This window comes from Lepidochelys olivacea (genome assembly GCF_965140295.1).
Source record: "Lepidochelys olivacea isolate rLepOli2 genome assembly, chromosome: 6".
Lineage (NCBI taxonomy): Eukaryota > Metazoa > Chordata > Testudines > Cheloniidae > Lepidochelys > Lepidochelys olivacea.
Window position 1 is genome coordinate 64,349,211 of NC_140416.1, and position 18,642 is coordinate 64,367,852.

The following is an 18,642-nucleotide window of genomic DNA, read 5'->3' on the forward strand; positions in this document are numbered from 1 at the left end:
AGACAACATGCAAAATGTTTTTTAAACAGCACTAAGAGTTAATAGTTTAGAGATAACTAATGTATGTTTTAAAAACAATTAAATTAAGTTTCTTTTACCTGCTAAAACAAGAACACATATTAAAAGAAATGCATCATTTTTTTTAAAAAATGACAAGTTAGAAACTGGTAGTACACACTAAAACAACTTAAAGCCAAAACAGATATGACACGAGACAAGAAAGTAGTCTTGTCTTTGTACTGTCTGCTTGCACAGGAGTCGCATACAACAGAGACCTGTAAGTTTAACTCCTGCATGAAGTTAGATTTTTTCAATTTGCACTATGCTTTTCTTTAATTGACAGTAATGTGGTTTGAAAAAATTGTATGTATTATATATAGTGTCTAAGTATCACAACATTAATATATGTGCAATTTAAATCCAACTGGTAATCCAGCCAACCAATAGAAAAGTGCAAGCCCCATTGTTCACAAGAAGATTAATAAGATGACAAATGGACAGACCCCTTAACTACAAACAAGATTGCTGTGCCACTGCATCAAAATAGGACAAGGGGCTTCAAAAGCAATGACATTCTCATGTACACTAAGTGTCTATTCTACCAGGGAGGCATTTTAAGTAAAAATCATCATCCTGCCTCTATTAACTTGCAGCAATAGAAAATGCTACAGTTACAGAAATTTCTTTGACAAATCTACACAGTGCTCACTTTGAATATTTTTCTTCAAATTTATTTTTCTAAACTTCCAACATCAAAACATGAAAGAATATGTTTATGTAAGTACCACTCAATCTTAGCTGTATCTTTTTGCTTTTATGCAATCTTGCTTTTATCTTTTTCTGGCTACAGTACATCTTGTTGACTACTCATGGGACGGAGATAGAAATTATAATCATATGTTTAGATGCAGTCTATTTCCTCATCCAAGTGCAGTTTTAAGCAACACTTCAGATTCATTCTCTGAGTGCAATCATTTCGTAGGCCATGACCTCACCCATGCAAGATTAATCCTGCTCTGTATTTATAAGGGCATCTTTGATTCTCTGACACTTTCCTCATGTATTCAAGTTTTGAAATGAAGGAGTTATCACTTATCAGGGTTAGCAGGGTCTCACTATCCAGAGGCTTTCTATAGTTGAAGCGGCTCTTTGAAGCTATTCTACTGTAATGAAAAAAGTCAGACCTGTGAATTTTAGTTCTGCAAGATACACTGGTCAATATGCTACAATCAACTAAGAGGTGACGACAAAACCCTCTAAAAAATCAGGTGAAATGTGTTGGAGAAGTCAATTTGTACTTTTTTTTTTTTTTAAGGGGGACATTGAGAAAAAGATTTAAAAATTATTTTCTCAATGAGAGTCCTGTTTTACACTCTTCCTGAAGGATCCCATAAAATTTTGTTTGGGCTGATGAGTCAGGCCTAAGAAGTGGAAGACAATGCATAATGTATTTGCTAGATTCTGTTGATTGCAGTCCAGAAAACTGGAATTTGGAAAAATCCCACACTATTAAAACAAATATAGAAAGAAAAAATAAGCGTAACTATTGATGAGCTGCCAGACAAGCAAGCATTTTGACAACTCCAGACTACTATCACCTGTTCCCTCCTGCTTGTAACTAGGTATATCCTATGTCCATTCTTCCTATTGACTGGATTTTGAGAAAACACTACACTCGCTGCAAAAAAAAGAGTCAGAGTTGCATAAAATCAGAACAGGCAACATAGATTTAAAGGCATGGTAACCATATCAGAAGTAAATCTTCTCAAGGTCAGACATTCCCTAAACAAAGTCAGAGGATTGTAGGCCAAAAACTGTTATATTTGGTTATAGGGCAGAAGATGAGCAGCTCAATTTACCGATCTAGGATGAAAGCAAGAATCCCTCTTAAGGATGAATTCCATTGTTGGATGTCAAAATGCTACTGCCGGAAATAAGCCATATATTTTAGTAATCTTGCACATGGCAGACACACACAAGAGCCTTAAAAAAAAAGTAAAGAGCTTCAAATAATCTGATTCCTAAGACATTAGAGGGAAATATTCCAAAAATAAAGCCCAAATGACAGTGTCTTAAATGCTAGTAAACTCCAAATGAACGTCGATTTCATGGAGTTCCACCATTTAAAAAATCCCTGCCAAAAGTAGACTCAATAGTCTTACAGTAGGTAGTAGGTAGCATGGCTGAAAATTTTATGTCTGTTTCTCAGGTTCCAAGCTGGCAGACAGGACTATGAAGACAGAAATTGGAATAGGCATGTGCTGTTGTCATACTTTCTGTATCAGACTCACAATAAATAATTCAAATACCTCCTTTAGATTCTTACAAGCAGAAAAGCTATCCCCACCTTGAATGCTGAATTAAGTTTGGAAACTTGTCCACAATTTAAAATAATCAAGCTATTCAGGTAATTAAACTATTTACAAGGAATATATTTAGCTGTCCACAGGAAAAGTAGGTAAACCTTTAACTTTTATTCTCAATTTAAGTTTGGTATATGAATAGGTAGTTCAAGCAAGCTAACATCAGATACCTGCTCTTGTATGGATTCCAAAGAAACAGTATGCATTGTGCTTTAAGAACTTTTAATGGGTACATATTTTACTACTTGTTAAGTTTAGTCACACTTAACTGGCTTTTGGGCTTCAGGTTTTTTTTAAAAACTACCAGAGCAGAACACTCCATTCTGCACACAATTCTCCCCCTGGGGAGAGGAAAAGTAAAAGAATAAGCTGCACAACAGATGTTAGCCATGTCACTTAATATACTAACAGAAGGAGCTTGGACACTACATCAATGATGGAAGTAAAAGAACTTATATAGAACAGAATAGGACAAAAATGAATGCAGCTCAATAGTGTGGTCAGTCTATATTTGTGTTTTTAGCTACATAAACTAAATCTGATAAAGGACAAAGTGCCTCATTTACATTATTATCTGTAACCCTGTTAGGAAAATAGCAACCAATCACTGCTACATTGCATAAGAACGGATGGGGTGTAGCTTTAACATGTTGCTATAAATCGGCTGGGGCAGAAATGAAATAAAAGATTTAAGATGAAGTTTAATCAAAGCACTGAAGTCAGTTCAGAAACTTTATAGCATAACATGACGAGGAAAACGAAAATCTATAACAATTCTTATGTGTGCTAGCAGAGAAGAAACTCAAGTGAGAAACCATGTGACATTCGCTAAAAATGAAGTCTGGCAGCAGATGCCTTAAATTTGCAAAGGTGCAGCAACACCACCTGCTTTAAGTAATTTTGCCGCACTACTGAACAGAAGCTCCACGAACTGCTTCACTGAAGAGCTCACATAGCCAAGATGTATAGGGGAAATGATAAAAGGGACTGGAGTTCTGTATCCTTCACAGTTAGGATTATTCCTGTGGTGAATTTTATTTTCCCTCCTAACCCTCAAGGTTTTTGGAGCCTGATTCCTTGATAAAAAATTGACTGACTGGACTTCATTAGTTTCGCAGGATTTTGTGGCAACAGCACTACAGATATAGATGACACAATCTCCTAAAGTGAGATGCAGTAGAAGAAAGCATTTGAACAAGTGCTGTTCACAGGAACAAATGTTTATCGAAGCCAAACTAAGAGCAGCCCACCATACTGACATCACAACCAGGTAATCTTTTAGGCCATTTTGAGCAGATCCAAGCTTGGCATGCATGAAGTAATGCTACTAGTCTATTTTGCATAGGAAAGAGGAGCCCAAATCAAGCAGTAGTGCTGTGTGTAATGAAGAGTGGAATAAGGCCCCTGTTTAAGGGGTGCAATAGTACTGGTAACTGGCAGACTCCAGAGGGAGAGGCCATTCTTCATATCTAACCAATACCAGTAAAATAACATCTCTTATGGACAACAATTCAGTATAGGTCACTGTTGTCTGTTTTTCTTTATCTAACCCTTCTTTGAAAATATCTACTAGCTACTACAACTAGGAAGAATAGACTTAACTCTCTCCCCTCTGACTCCCAGATTAACATGTGCCTCTATAATCACATGCAGTGGGTCTTATAAGTGATCCAACTGTTTTTCTTACATAAGGTGAAAAGTGCACAACTTGAAACTGGAATGCTATTGCAGAATCAGCAACATCTTGGCATAACATTCACAGCACATGAGCCAACATTTTGATGAAACAGATATACATACAGCTTTCAATCTCTTCACAGCATCTTCACAGACATGCATTCCTCTCGATTCATCCACTTCCACATGACCCAAGTACTGCAAAGAAAGAGAAAAAAAAGTTAGACTTCAAGGCAGCCCCTCTGAATACTTACATGCTTACAAAAAGCCACTCACCTCCAACCCATACCAATCTAGGTGAGATGAAGGACACAAAATACCTGGTGAGTTGAGACTCAGATTTGCATTCCTACTGTACGGGGCACAGGAATTAGTGATCAGGTGCATAAGTGGCTTTCTGTGTCACTCGGGCCTATACTGAATTGCACTTTTAAAGATGACCCAGCACCAAGACGACAAACATTTACTAAGCTCAAATCATCTCAGAAAGGTTTCAGAGTAACAGCCGTGTTAGTCTGTATTTGCAAAAAGAAAAGGAGTACTTATGGCACCGTAGAGACTAACCAATTTGAGTATAAGCTTTCATGAGCTACAGCTCACTTCATCGGATGCATCCGGATGCTGTAGCTCACGAAAGCTTATGCTCAAATAAATTGGTTAGTCTCTAAGGTGCCACAAGTACTCCTTTTCTCATCTCAGAAAGACACTTTCACTATGGTAAAGAGCCCTACCCCTTATGTTCTTCCTACCACTGAGTAGGAAGACCTCGTACTGCCATTGCAACATAATTAAAATGTTCAGAGAAAGCCCCCAATATAAGATGAGGCCTAAGTTTACTTCAATAACCAAATCTAAAAGTCTTAACCAGTAAAGAATGTGGGAATGCTGTATGATACTGTTAACACAGGTTACCATATCTTTCACTTCAGCAATCCATTCCCACCATTTAATATTTTATTGTAAGGTATCTTTAAAACTTTCAGTTGTATAATTTTTGCATAACACAAGATAGAAGTCAGCCATTGAGCTACACAGTCAGAAATAAAGGAGTTTACCATTTCACAGGGCATTAAGAAATGAAAGACAGAATACATTCAACTCAGAGGTCAACTTATATTTAAAAACTAAATACTTTAAAATTTGTTAAACTCGACATCAGAATTATTTTAATCTAGTACTACAAGCTCCACAAGATTTCACCTTGCCAAAATACCACGCTGTAGGTGTAGTGAAACTATTAAAGATTTAACTTTAGAGTGACCCTGTCAAGGTTCCTTCCCCACTCTGAACTCTAGAGTACAGATGTGGGGACCCGCATGAAAGACACCTTAAACTTATTCTTATCAGCTTAGGTTAAAAACTTCCCCAAGGTACAAACTTTGCCTTGTCCTTGAACAGTATGCTGCCACCACCAAGCATTTTAAACAAAAGAACAGGGAAAGAGACAACTTGGAGATATCTTCCCCACAAAATATCCCCCCAAGCCCTACACACCCCCTTTCCTGGGGAAGCTTAAGAATAATATCCTAACCAATTGGTTACAAAATCCTCAAAGACCCAAACCCCTGGATCTTGGAACAATGGAAAAATCAGTCAGGTTGTTAAAAGAAGGATTTTATTTTAAAAAAAGAAAGGTAAAAATCTCTGTAAAATCAGGATGGAAAATACTTTACAGGGTATTCAGATTCAAAACACAGAGGATCCCCCTCTGGGCAAAACCTTACAGTTACAGAAAACAGGAATAAACCTCTCTCTTAACACAAGGAAAATTCACATAAAACAAAAGATAAATAATCCGCCTTGCCTGGCTTACCTATACTGGTTGCAATATTGGAGACTTGGATAAGGATGGGTTGGAGAAGATGGATTTCTGTCTGGCCTCTCTCAGACCAACCATGACCAACCATGTAAACAAAACAAAAGCCTTCCCCCACTCCTCCCGTCCAAAGATTTGAAAGTATCTTGTCCCCTTCTTGGTCCTTTGGGTCAGGTGCCAGCCAGATTAGCTGAGCTTCTTAACCCTTTACAGGTAACAGGAAGTTGCCTCTGGCCAGGAGGGATTTTATAGCACTGTATACAGAAAGGTGGTTACCCTTCCCTTTATATTTATGACCGACCCAAACAGTGTTGTCAACTCATGACATTTGGTGTTTTTAAAGCCCCAGCTCCTGAAGGCATCTGATTAGGCAGGAATCAGCTTTCATTAAAAAAAGTTATTAAATCTTATGGTTGAGGAGAATGTGGGAAAATGAATGAAAAAACACAACCCAAGACAAAATACATTTTTTAAAATCTAGTTTTTATGCCAATCCCAAGCCCAACTCTAGATTTTTGATCACTGAGGCTTTGTCTACATCAGTAACTTGTTGATATAACTATGTTGCTCAGGGATGTGGAAAATCCATATCCCTAAGTGACATGTATCTGATGAAGTGAGCTGTAGCTCATGAAAGCTTATGCTCAAATAAATTTATTAGTCTCTAAGGTGCCACAAGTCCTCCTTTTCTTTGTGGAGTTATACCAACCTAACCCTTGGTACAGATGGCACTATGTCAACATAAGTGCTTCTCCCATCGACACAGTTACTGCCTCTCAGAAGGGTGGATTACCTATGCCAACAGGAGGAGATCTCTCATCAGGATAAGTAGCATCTTCACTGAGGCACTACAGCAGTGCAGCTGCAGCCTTTTAAGTGTAGACAATCCCTTACAGATGGCAATACTACAATTACGCTCCTCACGTGGCCTTTGTGGAAACTTATCAAAGAAGGGAGAAGTGCCCTGCATTCATAAAACTCCCTAACTAGAACAGGAAGTTTACTTAAATATGATTATATTTCTGTAAAAATGCATTCAAATAGCAATTACAATACATTTTTAGTAGTTATAAATGCATGCTTCCAGGCATACAGTTTTATATTGCAGCTATATACAGACTGAGCTTCCAGCTCAATCATGACTTGTATGACGATAGTAAAAATGTCTGTGCCCTTCTATGCTTTGCTTTCATGTTTTCTACCACTGGTGGAGCTGCAACAATGGGGAATTATGATCTGAATTTTGTAATTTGACTGACCAAACGGTGTTAAAAATAGGTTAGGGTGTAATCAATCTTTTTAAGCAAGATTAGAAACTACTTCAGTTCTACTTAGAAGGTAGCATAGCCAGGACCAAAAGTATGCCAACATGGTATCAGAGTTGAGTTAGTAAAACCACATCACATATCCATGGATTTTGGCCAATATTTTATTTCCAAGGAAATGTCCAATCTGCACTTACGGATACAGGATAGTTCAAAGAATCTTGGAACTATTTGTGCATCTCATTTACACTAGTGTAGACAGAGTGTTTCCATCTGCACAGATCCAGCCAATTCAGTTCCTGTACTTGGCAACTTGCCCCTTGCTCAGAAAGAAGAGAAGTTGAGTAGGATAAACATTGCCTCATGTCCCACTCCAAAAAAGAGAGCCATTTTCCAAAATGTTGCCAAACCTCTCCTTGAGAAGTCACATGGTGTGATTTTCACCAGGATTTTATTTAATACAGCTCTGTCGCTGCTGTTTTGAACATGAGTTTCAGCAGCAGTTTTCAATAGCACTTTCACATCAATGAATGGGACATTATTGCACATCAACTGCATCTGCCCACTCCAGAAGAGCATGATCCAGACTTCATTCGACATCAGTCATCAAAGAATTATTTTAAAAAAAAAATCGCACAGCTGTGCCTTCCCCCAAATGTACCGGGGAAGGGACAGAGAATGCACTTTCTACACTTGAATTTTGAGATTCTTGGATGAAAGACAAAAAGTGTATTATTTTCATCATATCATTTTGACAGAAGTCAAAAGATAGCAGCTATTGACTTCAGTGATGAATGCTACAAGTGAAATTTAAAAAAAATATTTCTGCAGTCTTTGTTGTGCTCTACAGAACAAGATTTTTAAAAATTTGTCTTTTCTGCTGCAAAGAACTTTCAACAACATAGCCAATGTGTTATTGTCTTGTTAGCTCAGCCTTGAAGAAAATAGTTTCCAACTGAACAGTAGCAGCTGGTTCTCTCCTCATTCATCTTTAGAAACCTTATTTCCAACTCTTAAAATGTGGCATTCACCTCCAGCTCAGAGGAAAGGCCTACAACACCCATATTTAACCAAAGCTACAAACTACTTTACATATCACCTGATTTAAGCTATCATGCAATCATATGGCTTCAATTTTGCTTCCAGAAACTTGGAAGGTAAGTTTACAATTTCCAGCATTTAACAGAACTGAAGACTAGCGGGGGGAAAAATCAACTTTAGATCAGAAAAACAAAGTTAACATTTCAAATGTAAGATCAGACAGGAAGGTAAACAGAAATGGCTAAATACACCTACTAATGAAGCAACAATTATGGTTCTGCAGACCTGTATTTCACATTCTGATGAAAAACTGCTAATTAGGTTAAGACGGGGTACTCAAATAGGGGTCGGGACCCCTCAGGGGGTCATGAGATTATTACATGGGGCGTTGCAAGCGCTCAGCCTCCACCCCAAATCCCACTTTGCCTCCAGCATTTATAATGGTATTAAATATATAAAAGTGTTTTTATTTTATAAGGGGGGGGGGGGAATCACACTCAGAGGCTTCCTATGTGGAAGGGGTCACCAGTACAAAAGTTTGAGAACCATTGGGTTAAGACATGGTCTATTCCCTAAAATTTATGAAGAAAAGTTAATCTACAGATTTCAGCATTGTTGGGTGAATGGCAACAGAATTCACTGATATTGTTGGCACTGCAGCAGTATATTGTGTTAGAACCAACTAAATTCAGGGGACCACATAAGAGTCGGCAAAACTGGAAGAAGTCCAATTGTTCTCTGCACAATCTTTCACGGTCCCCAAAAATGACCATTCTGGGAAACACACAAAGGAGGGAGAAACATTACATTTAGATTGTCAAGTTCTTTGGCAGGCAACTTGTTCTTCGTTACACAGCACAATAGGTCTGCATGGTATTTTACAGACATACAACAATATTCCACTGAAATTAAAAACCTTCAAGAACTCAAAAACAGTGTGGGTGGCAAAAGCTTAATGTGCTTTTGTACAAAACAGGTACATGTCTTCTTCATACCAAAGTCTACACAAGGTGAAAGATTTTTTTGAAAGACAGAGAAGCAGCAAATTCATTGGTGAAAGGCAGTCATTGTTACAAGGATCATGGCATCTCTAACCTCTCTGCAAAAAGCTGGATTTTTTCCAGCAGTATGTAAATAGGAAGAATACAGCATTGAACATATTTCCATTTGGCTTCCATGACAACCAAAACCAGGAATGAATGATACCACACTATCATCAACTTGCAGCCTTAAGATGCTCAATGCATTTCACCTTTTCACCAGGATTTCACCGACAATGCCTTTACACAAAGCTAAAATCCCCATAGACAGAGCCCAGTTCAAACAGTATGTTGTGTATAATACAGGTTCCTAAGATGATACCACTGAAGGTTGTCCTAATAACCTGTCATCAAAATTTTATTTTAACCAGCGTATCTGAACATTTTCAGAAACCAATCTTTATGGGATGGATGATGGAGCAAGTTATTACCCTGACCCTTCCACTCTAGAGAACAAGATTTAAACCTTGGCTGTATCATATGTGAAGAGGAGTACAGCGGTATCAGGTTGAGTAGAGTTTCTCCCCAAGATTTTAGATAATGCTGAGGCAAGTCGAACTGGGTCAGTCTATTCCTTCAGCGTGAAAAATGTGAGGCTTAAAATCTTTAAGGTTGGGGGTGCTTTCAAGAAGGGAACATGCAGTCCATCTCCTGGCTGTTTGTCCCATACTGACATGACCCTCAACCTTGAGAAAGTAATGGAAGGAACAGCTATTTCAATCTCTAGGCCTAGTATGACCAAAGTGTACAGTTTGAGTCTGTTGATTTCCTATATCAACTACTTCTCTCCACTAATATTTCCTAAGCATTTGTCTTTTTCCCCATCCAGGATACATCTAAGTCTTTGCCAGGACCACATTTCAAAAACTTCAATTTTCTTTTTGTCAGCATTAACTTCCCACGATTCACATTCATAAATCACTAAGGAAAAAAGTCACAAATTTGTAGATTTTGAGATACCATGGTTTTTCCACACTTTAAGGAAGGCTATAGCTGAGTGAGTCAGCCCTAGTTTTCTTCCAAATTCTTTGGAACAGTCTCCTTGATTGGATATATATGATCTCGGATAATTAAATTCATTACTACCTCTACAGCTTGTCCATTAATTGTGATGTCTGCTTGCATCCTGTTTTTGTTAGTCAGGTCAACATGCATGCATTTTGTTTTCAGTCATTCAGGAATAGTCCATATTCCTCACTAACTGTTTTTACACAGACTCCAATATTTGTTTCATTGCATTGGTGGTTGTAGCAAAGAGCATCGTTTCATCATGTTATCTGAGGTCAGTTAAGACATGTTCATCAGTGGATATCCCAGCTCCTTCTATTCTGTCAAAATCTTCGAAGACTTGTCTCATAATAAATTCTGGGTATATGGTAAAGACTCTTGGGACAACACACACCCTGGTCTCTCATACTGCCCAGTGGAACACCACTCACTGTGACCTATGGCCATTCACACCATGATCTCTTGGTGATGGTGACTTCCAATAAGAGGCTTTAAATCCTCATGTCTGCCAGCACCCTCCAGAGATGCTTGTGACAGACAGTATCACACTTTAAAATAGTCAACGAAGCACATGAGAATGGGTGATTGTAGTCTAAGTTCTTCAGTGATCTGCCTAGGTCTGTCAAACAATTAAAAAAAATAATTGCAATTAATCACGAGATTAAAAAATAATTAATCGCACAGTGAAACAATATTTAAATATTTTGGATGTTTTTCTACATTTTCAAATATATGGATTTAAATTACAACAAGAACACAAAGTGTACGCTGCTCATTTTATATTTTTATTACAAATATTTGCACTGTAAAAAAGAGGAGTGGCCCAACAGGTCGCACTCCCAGCGTCCTTCCTTGGGTCCAGGGAACATTGGACCATTGCTTTTTGTGTTTGGACCATTGCTTTTTGTGCTTCTTCCTTGGCACTAGTGAAGGGGAACAGTGCAGAAAGACACGTGCCACCAGAGGAGCACTCTGCACAGATGCCAAGGTACCCTGGGCCAGCTCGACTCCGATGCTGGTCTGAATGCAGCTTCCATCAGGATGAACCTTAGTTTAGCCTCTGTGTCCTTTTCCCAGATGAGGCTTGAACTGGTGGCAGACCTGGCAACACTCTCACATATGACCTTCCTCCAGACAGCGGGAATGCGGGTCACTCACCAGCATGGGCTTCCCATAGGATGCACAGAGTTTGAAGCATGGAGACCAGTGCATGCCCAGCCCCAGGGTCAGAGGATGTCCCTCTAAACAAACGTGAGGGTCCAACTATTTGCACTACTACCAAAAGAAAAACTGAAGGGAATGAAACTTGGAAAGCAAAAACAACAAGAACTACTGATGAATGCCTTGCTGAGGCAAGAGAAGCTGTTTTTACAGGCAGTAAGAAGGAACAGAGGGTGTGGGGCTGGCCAGGCCTCTTATAAGGGCAAATGAGTGCACAGCACCAGAGGGCGCTAGAGCCACCCCAATGGATATCACCGAGGGAAAAATATCTGGCGACTGCGCACCCATCGCGCACACACCTACCATGGAAAGAAAAATGAACAAGCACTCGAAGAAGAACAGATCAGTTTCACTTGGGAAGACCAACATCTAGGAAGGTAAAAATAATTTGGGTATATAGAAGAAAACCACCAAGTCCCACCATAGCTTGCAGATCTTATAAACTCTGCATGCTCCCAAGCACTTGACTCTTATGTGACACTCTGACATACCTAACTCAGCATAGGCTAACTTTAAAATATGATTTTCAACATATCAAGTGTTGCCAGAACTCACAATTTTAACATGAGTTTCTATTCAGGTTTTTTTTCTCCCCTTAAAGCCCTGAGCTCCTGGAATCTTGTGATGAGGCAAGAGTCTCGGCTTTCATTTAAGAAAGTAAGTTTCTAGCTCTCCTGATTACAGAGAAAGGCTTGAAAGCATGACCCCAGGATAACCTAAAAGTTCAAAAACCAAAAGGCCAATATAAAAAGAATCTTGATTTTAAAAAGTTATGATTTTGGGGGGCCTGAACGCATGACTTTTGATGTTAGAGATATTGGATCTCATTCTGTGCACTAAAAATGCAGTGACCTTTCATATAAACTCTATTTAAAATCTCAAATCAGCTGTTTTTTAAATACAGTGTGATCAAATCAAGAGAATTTTTAAACTACGAGCAAAATTATCTTTTTCATGCCCCATATCTTTAAAAGGTTACCTGGACAACAATTTTAAACAAAATCTGAGACTGCGTTCTGGTGATAGACCAAAGAGGAGGGATGCAAAGTTAGGCTCACAATGGATAATGAGACTCATCTTAACAGTGGTGACCACTTTTCCATACATTTATTTATATGGCTTTCAAGTTCTTTTCCATAGCCTTAACACTATTTCTTTATATTAATTTTCAAATGGAAATTGCTGTGGCCCTTTTTAAATTTAGTATTTCCTCGCTGCTGTGCTTGTTCTTAGGAGTGGTTATAAGTCACTGCTGACATCAGAGAATGATAATGCATTTACTCCTTTGATAGGAATGCAAAGTAGTGCTTATATGAAGCATAATTAAGACATTATATTACCCTTGAATGTTAACCTTTGCTTTATTATTTTTAATACAATGCCATTCCCACATGTTCCAGAGTTTAAAACTTCCATGTTCCAGAAGGTCCTATACGTTGCTAGCATGCAGCTCAACTTGCTACTAATACTTCAAACTGATATTTATTTAAAATAGCAATTAACACTAAGGGTCATAATATAAATTAATGCATATTAAGTTATTTATATTTGGTGGTCTGTGTATTTGTGCAGAGTAGTCTACACTTCTGCTCTAGATGAGCAAAGTGACATTCAAGACTAATTCATTCTTAAAAAGGCATTGAATAAACTGGTTCAACATTTGTTTTTTGATATTTTTATATTAAGGCATTTTAACCAATAAGATTTCAGGATGCAAATTAAAGACAAGAATGAGGAAAGGAGAAAACAGAAAGAGGGTTAAGTGGTAGTTGAAGGGAACACAGGAACATGAGGACAGTGGCTGATTTGCTACTGATGTCAAGCCCACTGGGGCCATAAAAGTAAGGCTATGATTTAATCATGGGTGTTTTTAGTAAAAGTCATGGACCAGTCATGGACCATGAGTTTTTATTTCTTACCTGTGACCTGTCCATGACATACCATAAATACCCCTGATTGAATTTTAGGGTGGGTGCTGCGGGGCGGATTCCAATAGACCAGCAGCTGCTAGGGGGGAGCCCTGGATCACCAGCAGCTGCCCCGGGACTGCTGCTCGGGTGGTCCCCAAGGCCAGCTGCCCAGAGTTGCCAGAGCAGCAGCTGCAGAACCACTTCAGCAGTGGCCAGCTGTTTGGGCAGCCCTGGGGTCAGCCACACTGGCCCCTGCAGTAGTCACAAAGCCCTACGTATAAGCTATTCATAAAGTGATCTTGGGCTTAAAAAGGTTGGAGACCACTGATTTACAGGTTTAGAAGATTATATTGGAGAGACTGGCATTATCTGAAAGGGGGCAGGAGAGCTTTATCCCAGAGTCCCAATATCTCTTTGCTCTATGGACTTTCCCTAGGCTCCTACATCAGCTTTCCCAGTCGTGGTACCTTAGTGCCCAGGAGAGCCAAGCTAGCAGTGCCATGTGTAGCCTTCTAGGCATCAATGTCCAAGTTACATGTAGCCATGGAGTCTATGAAGAGCAATAGCAGGTTGGCCAAGTAATTAGCTAATGAAAACTTTGACATGTGACTGGTATCTCATACCACTGAGTCACTACAACCAATAACATTGTTGCAGGCAAATTAGATACAGAGGAATGGTGGCAGGTGGACGGGTCACCGCCATGACTGTGGATTCACAATTAAAGGTCTGTGCACAGTAGATATGAATAGCTTTGTATCGGATATGTTTAGAATACTATAATCAAAGAAATCTGTTACTGTATGATAGTGGTCTCCAACCTTTTTACACACAAGATCACTTTTTGAATTTAAGATCAACCCAGGATCTACCCCTTCCCTTCCCCGAGGCCCTGCCCCGCCCACTAGTGTCATTTGTGGTTTATAGATCCAAAATCCTTCAGGGATTGTCACAAATTAGTGTAACATTCTCAACTGTGGGGTGTGCGTTGGCTGAGTATGGGGGAGGGAGTTGGGGTGCAAGAGTGAGGGGTGTAAACTCTGGGAGGGAGTTTGGGTGCTCTGGGCTGGGGCAGGGAGTTGGGGTAGAGGATGGGGTGTGAGGTGCAGGCTCCCCGCAAAAGGTCCAGGGGCACAGCAGAGCTCGGGCAGGCTGCTTGCCCGCCCTGGCCCCATGCCACTCCCAGAAGCGTCCAGCTGCTGGCATGCTGGCACATCTCTGCAGCCCCTGGAGCAGGAAGGAAGAGGCAGCAGGTCTCCATACACTTCCTGTGCCCGCAAGCACTATCCCTGTAGTTCCCATTGGCCAGGAACCAGCCAATGGGAGCTGTGGGAATGGTGCAGCACACAGAGCCACCAGCTCCCCCGCTTCCCCTCCCCCCGGGGGCTGCAGAGACAGGCCAGTAGCGAGCTGCTTCCAGGAGCAGCGTGGGGCCAGGCTGGACAGGCAACCTGCCTGAGCTCTGCAGCGCCCCTGGACTTTTAGTGGCTCGAAGATCACAATCAACTGGCAGAGGCTCCAGGATCTACCAGTCGATCGTGATCAACGGGTTGGTGACCACTGCTGTATGGGGATAGCAGTAGTGTAAATGGTCAACTTAAGATCTTAATATAAAACTCATGCAGTCCATCCTTCCTCCCTCCCTCCCTGTTTTAGCCATCATTGAGCATGAAACAAAATTTCATCTCAGTCTCCCCACTAAATTGAGGGCTAGTTAGAAAGCTAAAGAAAAAAATTGACTATGAAAATTCTGATATATTAATGATGCAGATGTAATTAAAAAATGAGTAAGTTGTCAACACCACAATGTGGAAAATCAAATATTGATGGAAAGCCTAAGTCTTTTGACACTAGCAGTATAGGATCCAATGTCAGAATGTAAACCCATTCTGTTCTCACTTTTATACAAAGTGGCAAAGTTTTGCATGTTTCTTTCACTTGGACCTTGCTGGTGAATATACCCTGTATTCTATTTGAATACTCTAGAATCTGAACACTTCCTTGTGATTGCTCTTGGAGTAAGTGCAACCCCAAAAGCCTTCTTAGGTGTGTTAAAATCAGAAACCACTCATCACAGAAAAGGATATAGTAAAAACAATGGATTAAACCCAGATATATCAGGCTGCTGAGCATTCTAGATTTACAAATAGGAAATCACTTATTACTGTCCTGTTTGACACATCCAATTGGATAAAAGCATTAAGAATGTGCAAAAATCTGATTTGTTTAGTTATGTGGGGAGAGAAATGACCTAATTTTTCTGATCTAAATTTCACAGACAAGTCACTCCAGAGTACACTTGTATGAATGAAAACTACTTACCCAGAAAGACCTTAGAAAAGGCATTTCAGAAAGAAAAAAAAGCTGTAATGTTGAATACTTTAGTCATTAAAATGGAAAACAGTTGCAAATTCTCAATGAGGTAGCATCTGCAGCATGAAAGCCTGTTTTTAAATGTGCATGTGTAAATTAATTTCACATTTTGTAATGGATATAAATTTATGGAGTATGCATACAAGAATACATTTTATGAATTCTATCACTGAAATTAGAGGGTTTTTTTTTTTAAACTACTACACTTCTACACTTTAAACTAATGAGAAGTGAGTCACAAGTGAAGTGAGTTTGTCTCTCCCTAGTACACTGCATACGTCTGGCAGTTTTTTCTCTACTCAGAGGTTAGATTCACTGTTGCAACATAGCATTCCTGTTGTACCTTTCCCATTCCCCTTCCTCTCCTACAGAACAGCCACCTCTGTAGGGGGGAAGTTTTGCACACCTTGGCATACAGACTTTCAACAGCATGTGGATTTAATATTAAGGGACAACTTTAAAGAGGTCTATGAATCAAATGACTTTTCCATTCCAAAAATATATTAATAGGATGTTAAGGTTGTGTATCTGAGGGGATACTCAGTCTGAAAGTCACATTTGTCTGAACATCTGGCACAATGGAGCCTTGATCCTGACTAGAGGCAGTAGGCTTTCCTGTAATATTATAAGCTCAGTTAATTAGAACACTTAAGTGTACAAAGTAAACAAATTGAAAATGAACCTTTCAATTTTAATAATCTTGACAGCACTATGCTCAGTTACTTCACTACCATAATACCACTCATGCACCCACCCTCCCCCTAGGGGCCTTTAATTTGGGAACAGAGGTCACACAGTGACAACATGTCCTTCTGAACAGGAAGGACTACCTTGCCCTCCGTGGACATCCACCCCAAGCACCTGCACCATGCTCTCTTGGGCCCAACGGGGAGCTATGATAATTGTAACTTTTTTGGTCTTTCTATTTTCCTTGAACATTCCATCAGAGCCAGAGGTAGAAAGGAACAAGTTCACAGAATTGAGACTCTCTGATAGTTCCATTACCATCTGAAGGACATAGCTTTACAGATTCCTATGGTGAACAAATTTCGCAGATGGGCCTATTGGGTTTTTAAAAGGCAAAGATGATCATAGAATCATAGGACTGGAAAGGACCTCAAAAGGTCAACTAGACCAGTCCCCTGCACTCAAGGCAGGATTACATATTATCTAGACCATCCCTGACAGGTGTTTGTCTAACCTGCTATTAAAAATCTACAATGATGGGACAACCTCCCTAGACAATTTATTCCAGTGCTTAACCATCCTGACAGTTAGGAAGTTTTTCCTAATGTCCAACCTAAACCACCCTTGCTGCAATTTAAGCCCATTGCTTCTTGTCCTATCCTCAGTGTTTAAAGAACAATTTTTCCTCCCTCCTCCTTGTGACAACCTTTTATGTACTTAAAACTGTTATGCCCACCCACCCCCTAGTCTTCTCTTCTCCAGACTAAACAAACCCATTTTTTTCCCCCAATCTTCCTTCATAGGTCATGTTTTCTTTACTTTTTATAATTTTTGTTACTCTTCTCTGGACTTTCTCCAATCTGTCCACATCTTTCCTGAAAATGTGGGGCCCAGAAATGGACACAATATTCCAGCTGAGGCCTAATCAGCGGAGTCATTCCTCCAGATAGATCCTCTGTCAACTGAGCTAGTCTGCCTATATGTTCAACTTCCCTGAAATACAAGAGCTCAAGAGTGATTATATATGATAAACCCATCTGAACAACAGACTCGTGCAGTAAGTATTTGCTTGTTATCCCCTGACAATTTACAAAGGCAACACTTGTGTGAGCCATTCTTCAGAAACCTGTTGTTAAATGCCAGCAGGACCTATCTGCCTTCACTTCAAAAAAATATCTTTTTAAATATTGTTTTGCATGGGATTCTCTGTGGGGGTCACCTCCGCAAACTATAAAACCTGAATGTGCTTTCTTACATAGCCCCTAATCCAAAGACTTTCACTTTAGAGGTGATTAGGAGCTGTGTATCCAACTTAAATTAAATTCCTAAAGACAGGATGAAATACTGACAATGTGTTTTACTGCATTTTATTGAAATAGTTTGGTCCTCGATTAACTTAAATTTTGTAGAATGTTTTGCGATCTCTGAGATATAGAGAAAGGATATTTTTCTCATCTCTTCCTCCAAAAAATATTGCTAGCCCTGTTCACAAAAACATATCTTCACACTATGAGCACAAAAACAACTGAGTATTCAAATCCATTTCCAAAAACAAATTCATGTAAAAGGTAATAGATTAGTAGTTTCAATGGAATTCACTTATGTTCATCTCTGGATCTAAAGCCACTCCAATCAATAGCGTGAATATCCCTATAGTTTTACTTGTTACAGATTTAGTCCCAAATGAGCAAATCCAGAGTCTTGAGATTATATCTTCTTAAAACATTTATGTTCTGGCCATTTAAGATTGTTTCTGGAAGAACATATAATTAATACTGCTCTTCAACCCCTTGGTCACTTATAGCCCTACCCCAATCCTTGCCCTTAACTATGCTCCCTACTAGTGAGCTTATAAATAAGGTTACGATTTAATATCACTGGTATTTTTAGTAAAAGTCATGCACAGGTCATGCGCAAGAAACGAAAAATCATGCCCGTAACCTGTCCATGACTTATACCAGAGGTTCTCAAACTGTGGTCCTTGGACCACCAGTGGTCCGCGAGCTCTATTCTGGTGGTCCGAGGACAGTTCCCTCTAAGGTGCATGTCTGGGCGGCTGCACACTAGAGAATGAAGGGCCACCCACCTAATTAGTGGAGCCATGCAGGTGTGGCTCCACTAATTAGGTGCCTGGATCCTGGAGAAGATGCACATGTAAGGTGAGATGGTGGCCTTGGGGCAAATAAGGGATAGGTAGGAGGGGGCAGTGGGGTGAAAAGAGGGGTGGGGGGAATTTGGAAT

The 18,642-nt window shown here is 39.6% G+C and overlaps 1 protein-coding gene across 6 annotated transcripts in view; it reads right to left on the minus strand.

The window, feature by feature from the left end:
* The window catches only part of NUMB (NUMB endocytic adaptor protein), a 145,527-nt gene that overhangs the window by 28,687 nt on the left and 98,198 nt on the right, over positions 1 to 18,642 (minus strand). For all 6 annotated transcript variants that reach the window (XM_084629910.1, XM_084629908.1, XM_084629909.1 and 3 more), the window contains one exon: positions 4,164 to 4,238. In XM_084629910.1, coding sequence (XP_084486036.1) covers positions 4,164 to 4,238 — 75 coding nt within the window. The remainder of the gene's footprint in view (positions 1 to 4,163; positions 4,239 to 18,642) is intronic.